We start from the raw sequence: 20138 nt of genomic DNA, 5'->3' as shown, positions 1-20138 counted from the left end.
CCCTTCGTAAACAAGGGGACAACATTAACAATTCTCCAGTCCTCTAGGACCTCAGCCATGTTCAAGGATGCTGCGAAGATATCTGTTAAGGCCCCAGCTATCTCCTTTCTCGCTTCCCTCAGTAACCTGGGATCGATCCCATCCAGGCCTGGGAACTTGACCACCTAAATGCCTTTTAAAATACCCAACACTTCTTCCCTCCTTATATCAACTTGACCTAGAGTAGTCAACCTTCTATCCCTAACCTCAACATCCATCATGTCCTTCTCCTTGATGAATACCAATGCAAAGTAGTCATTAGGAATCTCACCCATTTTCTCTGACTCCACACATAACTTTCCTCCTTTGTCCTTGAGTGGGCAACCCTTTCTCTTGTTACTTATATGAATAAAAGGCTTAGGGATTTTCCTTAACCCTATTTGCTAAAGATATTTCATGATCCGTTGTAGTTCCCTTAATTCCTTGTTTCAGATTGGTCCTACATTCCTGATATTCTTCCAAAGACTGTCTGTCTTCAGTCGCCTAGATCTTATGTATGCTTCTTTTTTCCTCTTAGCTAGTCTCACAATTTCACCCGTCATCCATAGTTCCCTAATCTTGCCATTTCTATCCCTCATTTTCACAGGGACATGTCTGTCCTGTACTCCAATCAACCTCTCTTTAAAAGTCTCCCATATATCAAATGTGGATTTCCCCTCAAACAGCTGCTCCCGATCCACATACCCCAGCTCCTGCTGAATTTTGGTATCGTTGGCCTTTAGTACTCTTCCTCTAGGACCACTCCCATCTTTGTCCATGAGTATTCTAAAACTTATGGAATTGGTGTCACTATTCCCAAAGTAATCCCCCACTGAAACCTCAACCACCAGGCCAGGCTCATTCCCCAACACCAGGTCCAGTATGGCCCCTTCCCAAGTTGGACTCTTTACATACTGCTCTAGAAAGCCCTCCTGGATGCTCCTTACAAATTCTGCTCCATTTAGACCTCTAACGCTAAGTGAATCCCAGTGAATGTTGGGCACCACCCTGTTGCTCCTACATCTTTCCATAATCTTGTTTACATATTTGTACCTCTATCTCACTTTTGTTGTTGGATGTTCAGCTGTGGCTAAACATCTGACTTGGCCATCTTAATTTCTTCAGCACCTTGAGGAGTAGAATAAGGGCATGATTTGCGATGCTTGATGTAGGGCACCCCTTGAAATACTGTTTCATATGGCAATACCCTGCAGAGCATTAATTGCACTTACTGTAGTGTGAGATGGTGAATGAGAAGCAAAGGATACCAATCATGACTGAGGTGAAATCCTGTGATAGTAACTTTTCTCACTCTTTCTATTGCCAAAAAAGACCTAGTGTCTCCATGGCACCCAAGTTATGAGCCGAAAGTCACAGGTTTGGTGACCTCACTACCATCAACTCATGTGGTCTGCTATTATATGCAGCCTCTATCTGCCAGTAGAGATAAAAGTGATATACATTGGAAAGTGGAAGGTGAGAAAAGATATATACCACACAATTCCTGACATAGCAGAAGCCTCATATGAGCATATGACCTGATAGCATTTGGGAATCTTGAGCTGTGCATTGAACCTGGTGCATATTATTTTCTACATTTGACATTAGCAGGGTTTGTGGTTTTTGGCTCATTGTCTTCTTAGAAAGCTACATTTTTTGCTGTGTTAAAAGTATTGGGGCAGAAGCTGAAACATAACAGTTAACTGATCAGCATGTCGACTGATTTTACAAGCGGGTTTTTTTTTTTAGGTAGATGACTGCTACTTCGCTTGCTGATAGATTCCTGGGAATCGCCCACAGCCTAACATTGAGACCCTGAGAAAGAGTCTCTGGACCAGTAGTGGAATCTATAAAGGTCAGTGTGTTCTTGCTGCTGGAGGATATGGGGAAGAAAAAAGGGGCATTTGATAGGTTCAAGTATTTTGTTTGCCTTTTTAGACTCCCTTTTTTGTCTTCACACGTGGTCTTTATCTATTGGCCCTTGTTGTTTCAACTAAATCCTCCAGCGTCCAACTGAGATCAATGAAATGATTATTTCATAAGCCAAGAAATTTTGCTCACAGCTAGGTGACCTGCTGTTGCCTCTCTCTTCTTAAATTTGGTTCCTCTGGAGAGGAAGTTAGTCTCTATCGGAGGAGACGGCTATGTGGTGGTGAGGTGGCCCATTATTCCATCCCAGATGACATCTCATCAGCTCTTAGGCTGTGAATTATGATTCTGTTTGTTGTTCGCAAAAGAACTGCACCCATTTACAATGAGTCCTAAATGCTCTGCATTTTCATGTATTGTAATAATTTAGTGCTTATTCATTTTACTAACTGGCTGAAAGGTTCTCTTGGATCTTGAGTGGTCGGTCTCCACCAATATTTCCTTTAAAATTTAGTTGTTATACATGGCCAGTTTTCTAACTGTGTACTCCCAGGTTGCAGCATGGTTGTGCACCCACACAGCTTAGTGGTAATGTTGTTCTCCCTACTGTCTTGAATTTTCTACCTGAGAAGCATTGTTGTGCACTGGATATGGTCCAATTACTGAGAGTATCAGCTACCTCTTAAAACCTTCTAACCTCTCAAGGTCTTTCCTTCCTTCGTGAATTGAAGAATTCCTCTTGTGGCTGCTATTATGCGAACCATTGGATTAGCTCTAGCATTCTCTCACTTCTTGCAGATTCCCTTTCACACCGAAGCTTAAATTTAGTTAGTTTGCTTTTGTTTTTGACTCGTCGGGTTTGATTTCAGGGTTATGCTCACTTCGCCATATACACCAAGACTAGTTAACTTATTTTAGAGGATGATATTCTTTTGTGGTGTAAATTGTCTCCGAATAAATAAATGTTTATCTTTGAAGATGTTCTTGCTCAAGATGTTCTTGCTCATCTGCACCTGAGACTTCCATGGCACAGTTGACACTTTAGTCCTGTATAAATGCTTATTTCATGAACTTGCATTTGCTAAGACAATATGCAGCATTACTGGTGTAGTTCATGACATGCTGCAGTGTAAAAATACATTTGAAATTTGAGGTTACAATAACAGATTACAGTATTGTGTACAGCAGTAACGCAAATAGCAAAAACGTCTAGTCCGTAATCAAGTCACAGTATTTCATTAAAAGGCAGATAAAGCAGGCACATTGATTATCATTGGTGGAGCATTCACTGTTTCTTGATTTACCTTCCTTTGTCTGTCCATCTTTGCTGGTGCCCTGCTGTACGTGCCTTGGCTCTTCACCTTATACTTTCTCAACTTTGTCAACAGAACAACTTTGTCAGCAGAAAGAATGGTGATAAAAGCAGTTTATTCGAAAAGCAGTAAATACCGTCAGTTCTATGCCCTTTTCAAAGTCGACAATATTGAAACTGTTTCAATGTGTCGCGTCTACTTTCCTGGATTGAAGAAAGCTCAACATGGAAGTTCATGGACTTCTTCCCATACCTTCAGGAGCTTGGAAAGAAAAGTGTTTAATCAAGCTCTTTTTGCTTTGGAAAGCAGAAACTTAATTTTCATCATAACGTGAAAGGGCAATGAATTCCAACATTAGTTGAGTCCAGGAGAAAAATTTGATTAACATCTTTTTGGATGAAAATTGACATGAATTTATGTATTGCAGATACATTTGAATAGAATATGCTGAAACCATAATAAATCATTAGGGATTTGAATTGAAGTTTACTTCCTTTTCTCTCAAACACAAAGTTACTGTTTGTGATCAGGCAGGTGACATGGAATTTCCCAGTTCATTATTTTAAGATGTTAACAGATTCAAAATGAGTCAACTCGTCCCTTAAAATAATGATTAATATCTGTGTGGGTGTGCAGGGATATGGTACTGAGTAGTGATTCAGTTATGCTGATGTGGACTGAGTTGTAGACAGGGATGAATTATCTTAGCATTTTATTTTAGAAAAGGGCTTTGCACATAATATTTGAAGATAACATAAAACAAAACATTGCAGCTGCTGGATATCGGAAACAAACAAATAAAATTCTTGGAGAATTTCAGCAGGTCTGGCAGCATTTGTGAAGTTGGAGTGGCATGGTGGCTCAGTGGTTAGCACTACTGCCTCACAGCACCAGCGACTCGGGTTCAATTCCTGCCTCGGGCAACTGTCTGGGTGGAGTGTCTGCATGGGTTTCCTCCGGGTGCTCCAGTTTCCTCCCACAGTCCAAAGATGTGCAGGACAGGTGAATTGGCCATGCTAAGTTGCCCGTAATGTCAGGTGCATTAGTCAGGGTGAATGTAGGGGAATGGGTCTGGGTGGGTTGCTCTTCGGAGGGTCGGTGTGGACTTGTTGGGCCGAAGGGCCTGTTTCCACACTGTAGTGAACCTAATCTAATCAGAAAACAGAGTTAACGTTTCAACTTCAGTGACCAGTTCTGAAGAAGGGTCACTGGACTTGAAACATTAATTCTCTTTTCCCTTCTCAGATGTTGCCAGGCCTGCTGAGTTTCTCCTAATACGGTATTTGAGGAAGTTTTTAAGGGCTGCTCCATAAGATGTATGTTGAACTCTGTTCTATGCATAAACAACCTGCATTTTTAATATATAGAAAAACATGCTAAAGTACTTCATTGATGGGGAAAGTAGATGATAAGTCAAAGAAAAAGATAATCGAAGGCATGACTAACAACTTTATGTCGTCTCTGAATGTCCTCGCTCTCTGTGAGAGAACATCGATTACCACTCACAACCAAAATCTGGAATGTTAGGCGTGGGATGTTGTCAGCATGATTTTGCATTACAACCTCCCATGATGTGACGATACATTATACAACCAATTTTTCATTCTCTCATGGGGAGAAATGGTTACTGCTAGCATGGCCATCATTTGTTACCCATCCTTCAGAGCTTTGCCATGACATTTCAGTTAAGAGTCAACTACATTGCTGCAAGTCTGAAGTCACATGTAGGCCAGACCAGTTAAAGATAGCATACCTCCTTTCTGAAATGATATTATTGAACCAGATGAGGTTTTATAGCAATTAATGATGGTTTCACAGTCATTATTATAGAGACCAACTTCTAATTACAGATTTTATAGTTAAATTCAAATTATACCAGCTGCATTGTTGAGCCTCTAACCTGTGTCCCCAGAACATTAGACTGGATTTCTGGGTTACTAGTGCAGTGATACTGCCACTATTCTACTGTCTTCCCATAACCTGCTATCTTCTGCCAATAATTAGACAATTTGAATGAAAATCTGCTACGCCACTAATAGTTGAGGTATATATTACAATGTAAAATTCTAATATTCAAAAATGAACAATTAAAGCTTAGTATTTGCAATGTGGAATCAAACAAAAATGAAAGCTCCTTTATTACTCTGCCATTAACAGAGTGCACTTTCATATCAATATGTGAGCACTGGGGACAAGAGTGATGGGATGGGTAAGAGTCATTGTCACTTTAATAAACTTATAAACATGCTAAATATAAATGGCACAGAACTTGGCAGATGGCCCACTCTCCAACTCTTTGTCTGGCCCACTAGGGAGAAATGCTTTTCCTCGATGGCTCCATGTCAATTGCACAATTGCCACTTGAGGAGCAGTGGGCAGGAAGGTACGTTGTGTGGCACTTCCCATTTGTTTGTTTGATCTATGACACAAGTTTCAACAATCAGCGGTCATGAGATATTTGACCCAAGCTGTGAGACCACCGTTCACTTGGTACTCTCATCTTGAGGTCATATGCTTGTTGGTTCAAGTTCCCACTCTAGGACTTGAGCACAAAACCCAGGCTAACACTCAAGTGCAGCACTGAGGGAAAGCTGCACTGTCAGAGGTGTTATCCTTTGGTTCCTACATTCAACCAATGCCCATCTGCCCTCTCTGATGGATACAAAAAATCAAAAGAGTGGCAAATTGTTCCCCTGTACATTTCCTAAGTTACAACCACCTTTTAAAAGTACCTCATTGGCTGTAAAGCACTTAGGGACTCCTCTGGTCACAAAGACATTGTAAGTCTTTCTTGCTTCCTTCAACTTTGAGGAATGTTTCTCAACACTTTATTCTAAGCAGACTGAACAAGGTCAAGCAGGAGAAGTTTCACTGGGGTAATTTGATAGCTTTATTTCAGCACACCTTTAGTATTAAGAAAAATCAGAGTTATAGCTTATCAAACATGTGTTTGTCCAATCCTGAAGTTTCCAGGTTATGTTTTGCATCCTTATATGACAAGATTGAAGTGTGATACCCAGACATACTGTGCAATTCTGCATGAATTGGTCTTGGAGATATGTCTGTGTCACATACATCTTTGATCAAAGATTTGGAATGGGAAAAGTAAAAGGAAAGTAGAGAAAAATAACCTGACTGTGTTCTATGAAATATGGAATAGACAGGGGGAGTTTGATCGAAACACATACCTTGTATCCTCCAACAATGATAAAACATGAAGTTGTCATCCACAGACTATTTGTTTCCAAAATCTTTCAAACTTTCAAAAATCTTTCTTCCCAAGGACGATCCCCATAGTCAAACAAGCTGTCAATAGAAATAGGCAAAAGAAGGGCTTTTCCTGCTTCTCAGATGCTGCCTGACCTGCTGTGCTTTTCCAGCACCACTCGAATCTAGACCCTGTCAAAGGAAATAGTTACTGCCCTAGTGCTTGAAATCTTCAATTATTTATTTTTAACAGTTTCATTATCAGGATTATCATCAAACAGGTAATGCCTGATTTAGGTAGTGCCACTCAGAAAGATGTTAGCACAATACAGTTATTAGTCTGTAATGCCAATATAAAAAAAGCAGAAGAAACAAACCAGTAGCTAGCAGAGTGAAAGTTTGAATGCATCAACCTGATGTAGAAAGATGCCAGATAAATAAACCAAGAAACTAACAGCTAAATTTAAGGTATCAGACCACATACAGAAAACTTCACTAATTTCCAGCAATGGAACATATTCTTCACTCTACAATGATCAGCAATTGTTAATGATGGGAAGCTTACAAGTGATTTAATGAACTCAGTATTCTGGTTGATTGTGTGCTTTCTGGAGCTCTTATGTAAAGCTTGTAAAATATCCATTGTTGCATGTTGTACATCAACCTATGTTTCCCTATCATTTAGAAGTTTCAGGGGCATATGATTGGACAATTAGCACAGACTCAGTTGAAAACAAATTTTAGTTTGTGATAAAATAGCGTTATGGTTTTTTTTTTCAAAAGAGTATTTACTTCCCATTGTGATTCAGCCTTCCCATTGATCGTACCTCTTCAATTTTCTCCACATATGTTGTCCTTTGTGCAGATGCTTGGACACTCAGCTCAAGGACAGCTTTGCTAAGACTGCACTCCAATGAATAGTGGAGGCAGTTATATAATCTTTCTTAGGCAGAACAACTAAAACTGGCCCTGAGAATGAGGCCGTGAGGATACAATAACCTATTAGTACAGCTGTAGATTCTAAACCAGCATGCCCCATCCCCCATTTGCTCATTGGGAAACAGATCTGGATTATGTTTTGGGAAAATCAGAAATCTACTGCCTTATTAATCACTGCATAAAAAGCACATAGTTTCATCTTTACCTATCATTGTAAAGAAAAGATCAAGTTCAATTTGGACCTTTTTGATTAGATTTGATTCCCTACAGTGTGGAAACAGGCCCTTCAGCCCAACAAGTCCACACCGACCCACCAAAGAGTAACCCATCCAGACCCATTCCCCTACATTGACCCCTGACTAATGCACCTAACAGTACAAACAATTTAGCAGAGCCAATTCACCTAATCTGCACATCTTTGGATTGTGGGAGGAAACCAGAGTACCCGGAGAAAATCCACACAGACATGGGGAGAATGTGCAAACTCCACACAGACAGTTGCCCGAGGCAGGAATCAAACCTGGGTCCCTGGCGCTGTGAGGCAACAGTGCTAACCACTGTGCCACTGTGCTGCCCAATTTTTGCCACTAATAGCCTTCTGAACGAAAGGAACATGTGGGAATGGGTTAACACGATTGCTGATTCGCCTCATTTCTTCAGCTATACCATAAAGATCTTTTAGGGGAGGCAGTGGTGTAATGATGATGTCACTGTACTAGTCATCCAGTAGCCCCAGGCTAATGATCTGTGGACATGGGTTTGAATCCCACAATGACAGGTAGTGAAATTTAAACTCACTAAAAATCTGAAAATGAAAGAAAGTAGCTACTTTAGTAGTGACAGTGGGATTGTTGTAAAAAAACATTTGGTTCATTCACATTCTTTAGGGAAGAAATCTGCCATCTTTACCTAGTCTGGCCTGTATGTGACCCCAGACCCACAGGTGATTCTTAACTGCCCTCTGGACAATTGGGGTGGGCAACAAATACTGGCCTAGCCAGTGATGCCCACATCCCATGAATGAATAAAAGAAAACATGAAAGTCTGGTGAGAACAGGAGAATTTGAGAATGTGACATTGCTCCTGATAGCAATGTAAATTGCAACCCCCTCCACCGCCTTCTCTGTTGCAACAAACATAATGTTTGAATGTAGATTATTTTTAGAATTGTTTACTGTCTTATTTGAAGATTAGTGTTGTCCTTTTTTGGCCTTGCAGGAACTGTTTATCGCATTCAGCTTCCTCTGGGCATCAAGCAGGGATTCTGACCCAATGTCCATCAGTGAGGTATTATAATTGGCCCAAATATTAATATTGGAAACCACCTAGATTTGTTTTTCACTGTGGGCTGCGATGGAATGTTTGACCATGGTATGACAGCCCATCTGACCACCAGTTGCAAATGTGCAACAGTCACTGCTTATGGTGACTATAGAATCTGATTGACAGAAAGTCCTGGGGCTGACATACAAAGCCATCTGGGTAGAAGGTAGGTGCCAGTGTGAGACATGTGTATTTTTATATCTTTGATTGTCTGTACCAGCTCTGTTTAAAGCTGACGGTTTCACCTCTGGCCAGGAGCCGATTATTCTCAAAGAAGATCAACCCACCATCCATGTTGAAAAAGAAGACCAACCAGTAGCTTACCAGTGTGACACACTACTTGAAGGTGATGTTGTGGCATCCATAAAGTACTCAGTATATACTAATACTGGTATGTATTAAGGAAAAACTACATTGGTCATACTGTTTAGCACATAGAGTACATTCTAGTGATTTACTGCCATACTGTAACTTGTTATACTACTTAGATGTCATATTTAGATATGTTGAGGGCAATTTTGACCCCATTTGACTTAGTGAGAATGGGAAAGGAAGAGTTAAAATTGGCCAAACTCAACTATGGGCCTGAGGCCACAACGTTCCCAATCTGCAGTATCTTGTCTCCAGCAACTTTGAAGTCAATTGCTGCAGGCAACTGAGGGGAATATTTCTTAACTACAGAATTCATGGATCAATAATCTCAAAATGTTGTGAGGTGACTTGACAAAGACTGGGAGGAAGACAACCGAGTGGAATGTAGCAGAGTGGCCAGCATCTACATCGACCTACCCCAGCTCTTGGTTTAAGCCTTAGTTAATTCCTTCATTTCTCACAAGCTGCCTATGACCCTATTTCCTGCTCCTGTCTGCTGGCCATGACAGAATGCCATCTTGATTATTCAAATGTGACCCTTACGTTTAAACCACTTCCTTCAGAATTGCTAAGTACACTGCCCCCAGTAGGTCTCTGACATAATATACTTGGCTTTCTGTACCCTGACACTTTCAAATTAGGGTGACCTTTTGCATGTTCTTGTGATGCATATTTGTTCCGTGTCAACAAGAGTGCTTCAATGTTTCAAATCATAAAACAAGCAATAAATTTTGAGTATTGCTGAAAGAAAGATATGTGTTGTCAAGTGTTTCACCTTGCACATATCAGGAGAGGTCCAAGAATCTCAAATTTCAAAGTGAGCCACAACAAAGTGAGCAGTTGAGTAATTTGCCAACGGATTGTCAAGTCAACTTAAAAGGCTCCTTTTTCAGCAGTGCTCAAGTAAAAAGATGACAGATTTGCAAAATAAGTATATACAGCAAATTTCTAGTAAGATCTTGAAAAGACTGAAACCTAATTTTAACTGTCTAAGTGAATGGTACAGAATGAGTTACAATCTTATCCTTTAGCCTCGTGGTTCTGGAATCATCACAGCTGCTTAAATGAATTCCTGTCTCATTACTCAGTTCCAAATGTCCTGTTATCTAACATCAAATTCTAAATGATTTCCAGGAAGAAGCAATTTTTTTTTTGTTTTGGTTTGTAACTACATTTTTACCATGATTTTTTTCCTCTTGGAGTAAGATTAATTCTTGTATTTACAGTAAACCAATGCACAGAGAAGCTGTTCTGCCTTTCTATTTTATTGTTTAAAATGTCATACTTAGTGTGTATTCTATTCAAGTTCACTGCGTATCATTGCTGCAGCAGTTGGTTAGTATTTAAAGGGGGAGTCCAGCTGTGAAAATTACCCTTTATAAACTTTGCTATGTTCAATGTTACTGTTTTCTTTTTTTTTAGATTCCCTTGCACTTTATAAAACAGTAATTCTCAGGATGTAGGAGTGGCTGGTAGGGTCAGCATTTAGAACTGAGTGACTTGCTAGATCACTTCAAGTGGCTGTTAGAGTCAACCTATTTTCCATTGGTGTGGAGTCACTTTTAGGTCAGCCTGAGTAAGGACAGCAGATTTCCTTCCCTAAAGGACAGCAGGAAATTGCTGTTTTTTTAAGCAGCAATCTAAAAGCTTCATCATCATTTATTTTGTTCATCCAATTTGGGGTTTGAACTCTAGACTCGTAGTCCGATCTTTAGAATTATAAATCTAAAAATATAACTACCATGTTACCGTAATCCAAGCCATAGTATTCACTGGACAAAAAGGAAGATATCGACATCAAGGAGCTCTACCAAAACTGGAGTCAATGGTAACCAGGAGAAGAACTTTCCACTGGCAGCAGTTCCTTAGGATAGTGTCCTAGCCCAATCATCTTAGAATCATAGAGTCATAGAGATGTACAGCACGGAAACAGACCACTCAGTCCAACTTGCCCATGCCGAACAGATACCCAAACCCAATTTAGTCCCACCTGCCAGCACCTGGCCCACATCCCTCCAAAACCTTCCTATTCATATACCCATCCAGATGCCTTTTGAATGTTGCAATCATACTAGTCTGCACCACTCCCTCTGGCAGCTCATTCCATACACATACCACCCTCTGCGTGAAAAAGTTGCCCCTTAGGTCTCTTTTATATCTTTCCCCTCTCACCCTAAATCTATGCCCTTTAGTTCTGGACTCCCCATCCCAGGAAAAAGACTTTGTCTACTTATCATTTCCATGCCCTTCATGATTTTATAAATCTCTGTAAGGTCACCCCTCAGCCTTCAACACTCCAAGGAAAACAGCCCTAGACTATTCAACATCTCCCTGTAGCTCAAATCCCCCAACCCTGGCAACATCCCTGTAAATCTTTTCTGAAGCCTTTCAAGTTTCACAATCTTCAGCTGCTTCATTAATGACCTTCACTCCATCATAAAATTAGAAGTGAGGATATTCTCCAGTGATTACACAATGTTCAGTCAGTCCTCAGATACTGATGCAGTACAATCTGTACAATATTCAGACTTCTGCTGACATGTAACAAGTAATATTTGCCCCACACAAACACCAGGAAATGACCATCTTCAATAAGAGAGAGTCTAACCATCATTCCTTGATATTTAATGACATTACTACTATTGACCAAAAACTGAACTAGACTTCCCATACAAATACAATGGTTACAAGAGCAAGTTAGAGTCTAGGAGCACTACAACAAGTAGCTCACCTCCTGATTCCTACAAAACACAAGTAAGAAGTGTGATGGAATACATCCCACTTGCCTGGATAAGTGCAGTTCCAACATTACTCAAGAAGGTTGACACCATCCAGGGAACAGGAGCCTGGAGAGTGGCACCATATCCACAAGCATCCACTCCCCTACCACCAACACTCAGCAGTGTGTACTATCTACAAGGTGCACTATAGAAATTCATCAAAGATGCTTAGACAGTACCTTCCATACCCATGACCACTTCTACTTAGAAGGACAAGTGCAGCAGATTCATGGGAACACCAACACCTGCAGGTTGGTGTTTGGGAATATAAACATTTCTTCAACCATCAACTGAAAGAAATTTTGGAAGAAAAAAATTGCTTCCAGTTGCATATCAAAAAATATTCTAGCATCAAAACTGACCTGGCCTTACTGTAGCTGCCAGGATCACATAATACAGGTGACATTTACTGTTGATATCGTTATTTGTAAGTGTAATTAAGGTACTTCAATGAAAATATTTTACTTTTCAAAATACATAGCTATGGAGGAGGAAATTTAATTGGGGAAAAGGATACTATGATGCTATCAGACATGAGTTGGGAAGCATGGACTGGGAGCAATTGTTCCATGGAAAGGGCACTATAGACATTTGGAGACTGTTTAAGGAACAGTTATTGCGAGTGATGAATAAATATGTCCCTCTGAGACAGGCAAGAAGGGGTAAGATAAAGGAACCTTAGATGACGAGAGCGGAGGAGCTTTTCTTCAAAAGAAAGAAGGCAGCTTACGTAAGGTGGAGGAAGCAAGGGTCTTGCTCAGCTCTAGAGGATTACAGGCAGGCGAGGAAGGAGCTCAAAAATGGTCTGAGGAGAGCCAAGAGGGGGCACGAAAAAGGCTTGGCAGGGAGGATTAGGGAGAATCCAAAGGCATTTTACACGTATGTGAGGAATAAAAGAATGATCAAAGAAAGAGTAGGGCCGATCAGGAATAGCATAGGGAACTTGTGTATAGAGTCTGAGGAGGTAGGGGAAGACCTAAATGAGTTTTTTGCTTCTGTCTTTACGAAAGAAAAGGACCTTGTAGTGAATGAAACCATTGAGGAGCAGGTGTGCATGCTGGAATGGATAGAGATTAAGGAAGCTGATGTGCTGAAAATTTTGACAAACATTAAGATTGACAAGTCGCCAGGGCCAGACCAGATTTGTCCTCGGCTGCTTTGGGAAGCGAGAAATGCAATTGCTTCGCTGCTTGCGAAGATCTTTGCATCCTCGCTCTCCACCGGAGTCATACCTGAGGACTGGAGGGAGGCAAATGTAATTCCTCTCTTCAAGAAAGGAAATAGGGAAATCCCAAGCAATTACAGACCAGTAAGTCTCACGTCTGTCGTCTGCAAGGTGTTAGAAAGGATTCTGAGGGATAGGATTTATGACCATCTGGAAGAGCATGGCTTGATTAAATGCAGTCAGCACGGCTTTGTGAGGGGCAGGTCATGCCTCACAAATCTTATTGAGTTCTTTGAGGATGTTACTAGACAAGTTGATGAGGGTCGAGTTGTGGATGTGGTGTATATGGACTTCAGCAAGGCTCCCCATGGTAGGCTCATTCAGAAGGTCAGGAGGAATGGGATACAGGGAAATTTACCTGTCTGGATACAGAATTGGCTAGTCGACAGAAGACAGCGAGTGATAGTAGAAGGAAAGTATCCTGCCTGGAAGTCAGTGGTGAGTGGTGTTCTACAGGACTCTGTTCTTGGGCCTCTACTCTTTGTAATTTTTATTAATTACTTGGATGAGGAGATTGAAGGATGGGTTAGCAAGTTTGCAGATGACACAAAGGTTGGAGGTGTCATTGACAGTATAGAGGACTGTTGTAGGCTGCAGCAGGATGTTGACAGGATGCAGAGATGGGCTGAGAGGTGGCAGATAGAGTTCAACCTGGATAAATGCAAGGTGATGCATTTTGGAAGGTCGAACTTGAAAGTTGAGTACAGGATTAAGGATAGGATTCTTGGCAGTGTGGAGGAACAGAGGGATCTTGGTGTGCAGGTACATAGATCCCTTAAAATGGCCACCCAAATGGACAGGGCTGTTAAGAAAGCATATGTGTTTTGGCTTTCATTAACAGGGAGATTGAGTTTAAGAGTCGTGAGATCTTGTTGCAGTTCTATAGAACTTTGGTTAGACCGCACTTGGAATACCGCGTCCAGTTCTGGTCGCCCTATTATAGGAAAGATGTGGATGCTTTGAAGAGGGTTCAGAGGAGGTTTACCAGGATGCTGCCTGGACTGGAGGGCTTATTTTATGAAGAGAGGTTGACTAAGCATGGACTTTTTTCATTGGAAAAATGAAGGAAGAGAGGGGACCTAATTGAGGTGTATATGGGCTGAAGGGCCTGTTCTGTGCTGTACTATTCTATGTTCTATTAACATGATACTTAGTATGTGAAAGGTAAATTCACTTATCAATGTCTACATTTTTTTCTGACCAAGGCCTTTAGCCAGGTTAATTCACAGCATTATAAAATGGTTACAGTTTAGGAGGAGGCCGTTCAACCCATCCAGCTTGGACCAGCTCTCTGCAACTGCATAGTAAGGCCCATTGTCCTGTTCCATTTCTGTAGTCCCTCATTTTTCTTTCCCTTACTGTAATTACTCAGGAAACCCGGTTGGAAAAGAACATCATTGATTTTTTAACAATAAAATAGAGCCACTACTTGTGGCGTAAATAGGCAAAAGTGAGGACTGCAGATGCTGGAAACCAGAGTTTAGATTAGAGTGGTGCTGGAAAAGCACAGCAGGTCAGGCAGCATCCGAGGAGCAGGAAAATCGACATTTCGGGCAAAAGCCCTTCTAGTCCCAACCCAGGCCACTCAGTACTGCAGACCCATTCCTGCATCTGCTTTATAAAGGGGTAGATGATGAGTTCCTGCTGGGCAGGCCTTTTCCTGTAACTGAGGAAACTTATCCTCAATGAGCTCCATGTGGAGATGAATTAGTGATTCGCCATGAGCCTTGTAGGGGTAAACAGACTACTATAAATTCATTGCAGTCCTGAACTCTGGATTCTTAGTAGCAAAAAACAGGAATGTGGATTATGATCTGAATGGCAAGAGGTTGGGATAGGAGGGGGTGGAGGAGACATAGGTCCTCACACACCAGTCACTGGAGGTAAATGTGCAGGTGCAGCAGGCATAAGAGAAGGCAAATGGTATTTTGGTCTTCACAGTAAGAGGATTTGAGTACAAGAGCAGGGGTACCTTTGGTGCCAATGGACAGGGCCTTGGTGAGACCACAACTGGTCTATTGTGTGCAGTTTTGGTCTCCTTATCTGAGGAAGGATAGTGTGGCTACAGAGAGAGAGTGTAGCAAAGGTTTACCAGGCTAATTCTTGGAATGGCAGGACCGGCATATGAGGAGAGACTTATTCAGTTGGGACTATAGTCACTGGAGTTTAGAATGACAAGGGATCTCATAGAAACATACAAGATTCTAACAAAACTACACAGAGTAAATACAGGAAGGATGTTCTCGATAACCAAAAAGTCCAGAACCAGGAGTCACAGTCTAAGGATTAGAGGTAGGCCATTTCGGACAGAGGCAAAGAATATTTGTTTGTTTGTTTATTTTCATTATGTTTATTGATGTTGGCTGGAGTCATCTTTCCAGGGCAGTGAAACTGATTCCAAAAAATTCTTAGTCTGATCTTGCATTATAGAACTGCAGTACAGAGAGCTGGTGGGTTATGAATTGTCACCAGTTTTGATTTATTATGCATATATGTGTGTGTATGTTATTTTATATATATCTTGTGGCATATTAACTATGGTGGAAATATGTGGAACACAGAGGCCTTGGTGGCATTTATTGTCAGCTTCCTTTTGACATTCTTAATGAGAAATGTTTTTTTATGGGGAAAGGAAATAATTATATTACATGAGATCTCATGGTACCCAGGAAATACTAGAAAATTCAACTTTAAAAGGACCCAAATTTCCAATGCTTCTGAGGTGAGGAGGTTCTTGTGGCATATTAACTATGGTGGAAATAATGTAATAATGCAAGTACAGTAGGCAAATGATATATTGGTCTTCATAGTGAAATGATTGGAGTACAGGAGCAGGGATGTCTCCCTGCAATTGTACATGGTCTTGGTGAGCCCACATTTGAAGTATTGTGTGTGGTTTTAGTCTCATTATCTGAGGAAGGATGTTGTGGCAATGGAGGGAACGCAACAAATGTTTACCAAACTGACTCTTGTGATGGCAGGACTGACTTATTGAAGAATGATTGAATCAGTTAGCATTATATTTACTGGAGTTTAGAAGAATGAGGGATGATCTCATAGAAACCTATAAAATTACAACAGGACTAGACAGGGTGGGTAAATGCAGAAAGATTGTTTCCCTGACCAGGGAGTCCAGAACCAGGGGTCATGGTAAGGATATGGGGTAAGCCATTTTGGACTGTGATGATGAGCAATCTCTTCACCCAGTGAGTGGTGAGCCCAGGGAATTCTCTACCACAGAAAGGAGTGGAGGCCAAAAACATTGAATGTCCTTAAAAATGGAGTCAGATATAGTTCTCAGGGCTAAGGGGATCAAAGGAGAAAGGAGGCACAGAGCACTGAGTTGAATGATGAAACATGATCACATTGAGAGAAGGAGCAGGCTTGAAGGCTTACTCCTGCCCCTATTTTCTACATTTCCCTCACTTTAGAACCTCTAATCATGACCTCTCAGTATTTTTAACCCCTATCAAGCTCTAGCTCGGAGATCAGCACCATATTGCTGTGATGGTAACTTCCAAAAAGAATTTGAATTCCCAGTTATTATTTGAAAAGACCAGGCAGTGGGATTACGTAGTTTAGAGGAAAAAATATAAGAAAATGAACAAACACTATTAATTTAATACTAAACCTCGTAAGCACTTATACTTCAAAACCAAAATTTCAAAAAGAACTCTCTCGATTGTATATTTACTTTGAGCCAAGAATTCTTGTGTTTTTAGCTTCATGGTTTCTTGAGATTATTCAAATCTTCTGGAACCAAATAATCAATGCCACAACTTCTAGAAATTCCCTCTCAGTCTCCTTATTTTCCCAGTTAACTTCTGTTACGTTTTGGAGGTTTGTGGCCAGTTATCGAACATAAATATTTAGCCATTCATAAGGAATTTTCAGAGAGTTTACTAAATTAGTGAAGAATCAGCAGTTTGGATAAATGCATTAGTGACTTAGACAAGTAAAGTTTATGGCCCATGACAATGGAGGAGGGTTCACTGATACAGAGGATGAACAGGCTGTGGGCATGGAGTGTGTCAATCTCATTGTAGTTTTGAGGACAGCATTACGGTCTCTAGTCATAGTGTTGGAGAACTCTTCCTCAACCTCCTCTGGTCCACCTTCCATCTGAAGATTCAATTTCAATCATGTTGGGAACTGTTTTTTTTCTTTGCCTAAACCTTCTTTTGATAATAGGATACATATGATGCCAGATAATTATTTGTTGTCAGCCTGTGGAACACAGAGGCCTTGGTGGCATTTATTGTCAGCTTCCTTTTGACATTCTTAATGAGAAATGTTTTTTTATGGGGAAAGGAAATAATTATATTACATGAGATCTCATGGTACCCAGGAAATACTAGAAAATTCAACTTTAAAAGGACCCAAATTTCCAATGCTTCTGAGGTGAGGAGGTTCTTAGGCATTCTCCCACTAACATTTGGTTAGTTGAATCCTCCAGCCCCACTACAACACATCATGAAAATGGATTTCCCCAGCCTGAGCATGGGCCCCATTCAGATTCTTGCATAATGGTTTGAATAAAGGGCAGCACGGTGGCACAGTGGTTAGCACTGGTGCCTCACAGCGCCTGAGACCCGGGTTCAATTCCCGCCTCAGGCGACTGACTGTGTGGAGTTTGCACGTTCTCCCCGTGTCTGCGTGGGTTTCCTCCGGGTGCTCCGGTTTCCTCCCACAGTCCAAAGATGTGCAGGTCAGGTGAATTGGCCATGCTAAATTGCCCGTAGTGTTAGGTAAGGGGTAAATGTAGGGGTATGGGGGGGTTGCGCTTCGGCGGGTCGGTGTGGACTTGTTGGGCCGAAGGGCCTGTTTGCACACTGTAATGTAATGTAATCTAATCTAATCTAAAGCTGGTATGGAGGACTGTAAGTTGAGTGCTAACAGGGGATTGGACATAGGCCTCTGTATGAACCAGCTAGACATTGAGGGAACAACTTGTCATGGATATCACTTATTGTAACCTGAAGAAAACTGTGGGATAATGGTTAAGTGCCATGTTGACTGACTGTCAAAAAATATTCAATTCCTTGCTGCAATGCTGAGATTGTAATTGTAGGAGGGCACGTGCTCAGTAACCACCTCCTTGCTGAAGTGAAGGAGTCTCATACATTACAACTTCAAAAGGTCTGTGTAGAAGAAAGCTCCCTGGATACCAACTGTGGATGAAGCCGTCTACACAATGCTTTCCCTGACATGTGCCTGCTCGTGCATTATTCCTTTTACTGGTCATTCCTTTAGTATGTCCTGTGATCAGTATTTACCATGAGCCAGTTGATTTGTTGAAGATTAAAGTGGATGTTGGGTGTCTCGCCTACTAGTTAGAGGATGGTGGGAGACCCACAGCTATTCTATGAGGAAGGCTGCACAAGCTAAGCATCTTTCAAGAACTTAACTGGCCAGCTTTGGACACTCTTCAGGATTTATCCCAGGATGTAGAAATCCTATGGTCCTGAGAACCATCAGTCAATCAGAGGTTGGTAGCTCTCCATTGCCATTTCCACTGGGAATGGTGGCTTTTGCTGGTAGCACTTCATCAGGAATTGTTATTGGACTCCTACTTCCAAGCACATGCAAATGAAGGACGGATGAGAGCTAAGTGGAAAGGGAGCAGGGAATTAGAGACAATGGCAGGGACAGCTTTGAGTGACCATCTTATCATTGCCAGGTTCTTCGGTTCCATGACCATGTTCCCGATGTTGGGTTCCTCATGCTTGGTTTGAATGCGAGAGGTTGACACAGAGCCCCTTCCCAACTCCGGCTTAATGGTGTTTAAAACCAAATCACTTATCCTCCAATAGTTTTGCTTTGAATGGGAGAGGAAAGAATTACATCAGCATGAAGTGTAGGCAAGCCTCCCCTTTTCCCTGGAGATCATCCTCATCTCCTGATGAAGATGAGCATCAATGGAAGGATGCACTGCATTGGAGGGAGTTCAGGAGAGATTCACAAGAATGATCCTTGCCTCGAAGGTCCTGAGGATTCTGGATCTGTACTGGATGGAGTTTAGAAGGATGGGAGGGGATCTCATTGAAAATTACAGAATACTGAGAGACCTGGATAGCGTGGAGGTGGAGAAGATGTTTGGATTAGTAGGATAAACTGGGACCCAAGAGCATAGCCTTGGAGTGAAGGGATGACCCTTTAGAACAGACATGAGGAGCAAGATCTTCAATCTGTGGAACACATTGCCGTAGAGGGCTATGGTGACCAAGTTATTGAGTGTATTTAAGACAAGGATAGTGAGGTTCTTGATTAATAAGGGGATCAAGAGTTATGGGGAGAAGGTGGGAGAATGGGGTTGAGAAGTATATTAGCATGGTCAAATGGCAAAGCAGGTTCATGAGCAAAATGGTCTAATTTGCTCCAATATTTAATGGGCTTATGGTCTAAGACTAGAGTCCACTGTCAGACTCTTTTCATCAATTTCAGAAGAGGCATGCACTTTCCATTTAAAGCCTCCCCACAATTACACTTTGGTCCTTTCTGCTCTCGGCATCTGATTTCACACGGTAGCACTCTCCCTTGTATGAGATATTCACTAAGTTTCACCTTTTCTGAAAATTACACCCAAAGAAAATGAGGTGAGGGTTGTTGGGGGATATCTGCTGATATCGTAAATTTCACTGGGTCAGGGCAGCCTAATCTGAAAATTAGTGGCCTCTCCAAAAAAGCCAATTAGGACATTTCAAGACTAGGAGCCTCTCTAAAAATGATCTTTGATTATCACTTGTACCCGTGCACTTTATCAGGCGGCTTGTATACATCAAGTTACATCATGATGTCTGTCATTTGCTATCGCCCAATCTCTCTCTGCCTTTCTAACTCTTGTGCCTCTCTACTTCCTCTCGGACCTTAACAATATCTGTAACACATAGAAGAGGACACCTCAGGGGAGGAGAATCTACCTGATTGGGCATCTTTACATATTGCATCATTCCCAATCACAAACATTTGGTCATGGTTTAAAGAGAGTCACTTAGACTGCACGTGGTGATATATATTGCACTCGTGAGAAGCATCAGGCACTGCTGGCAGAGAAATTCAAAGTAACAGCTCACAGGAGTCAAGATCCTCCCC

The 20138-nt window shown here is 41.4% G+C and overlaps 1 protein-coding gene across 1 annotated transcript in view; it reads left to right on the top strand.

The window, feature by feature from the left end:
- The first annotated feature begins 5519 nt into the window (after nucleotides 1-5519).
- Nucleotides 5520-20138, top strand: part of LOC148150633 (uncharacterized) — a 39596-nt gene continuing 24977 nt past the window's right edge. The window contains exons 1-2 of the mRNA XM_087976230.1: nucleotides 5520-5583; nucleotides 8890-9060. Of these exons, the coding sequence (XP_087832356.1) occupies nucleotides 5532-5583; nucleotides 8890-9060 (223 nt within the window). The 5' untranslated portion in view covers nucleotides 5520-5531. The remainder of the gene's footprint in view (nucleotides 5584-8889; nucleotides 9061-20138) is intronic.

The sequence above is a fragment of the Chiloscyllium plagiosum genome, unplaced genomic scaffold (genome assembly GCF_037043375.1).
Source record: "Chiloscyllium plagiosum isolate Xiang-an unplaced genomic scaffold, Cpla_swu_hap1 HiC_scaffold_3, whole genome shotgun sequence".
Lineage (NCBI taxonomy): Eukaryota > Metazoa > Chordata > Chondrichthyes > Orectolobiformes > Hemiscylliidae > Chiloscyllium > Chiloscyllium plagiosum.
The sequence above is the reverse complement of the archived record's forward strand: the minus strand, read 5'-3'. Positions and strand labels throughout refer to the sequence as shown.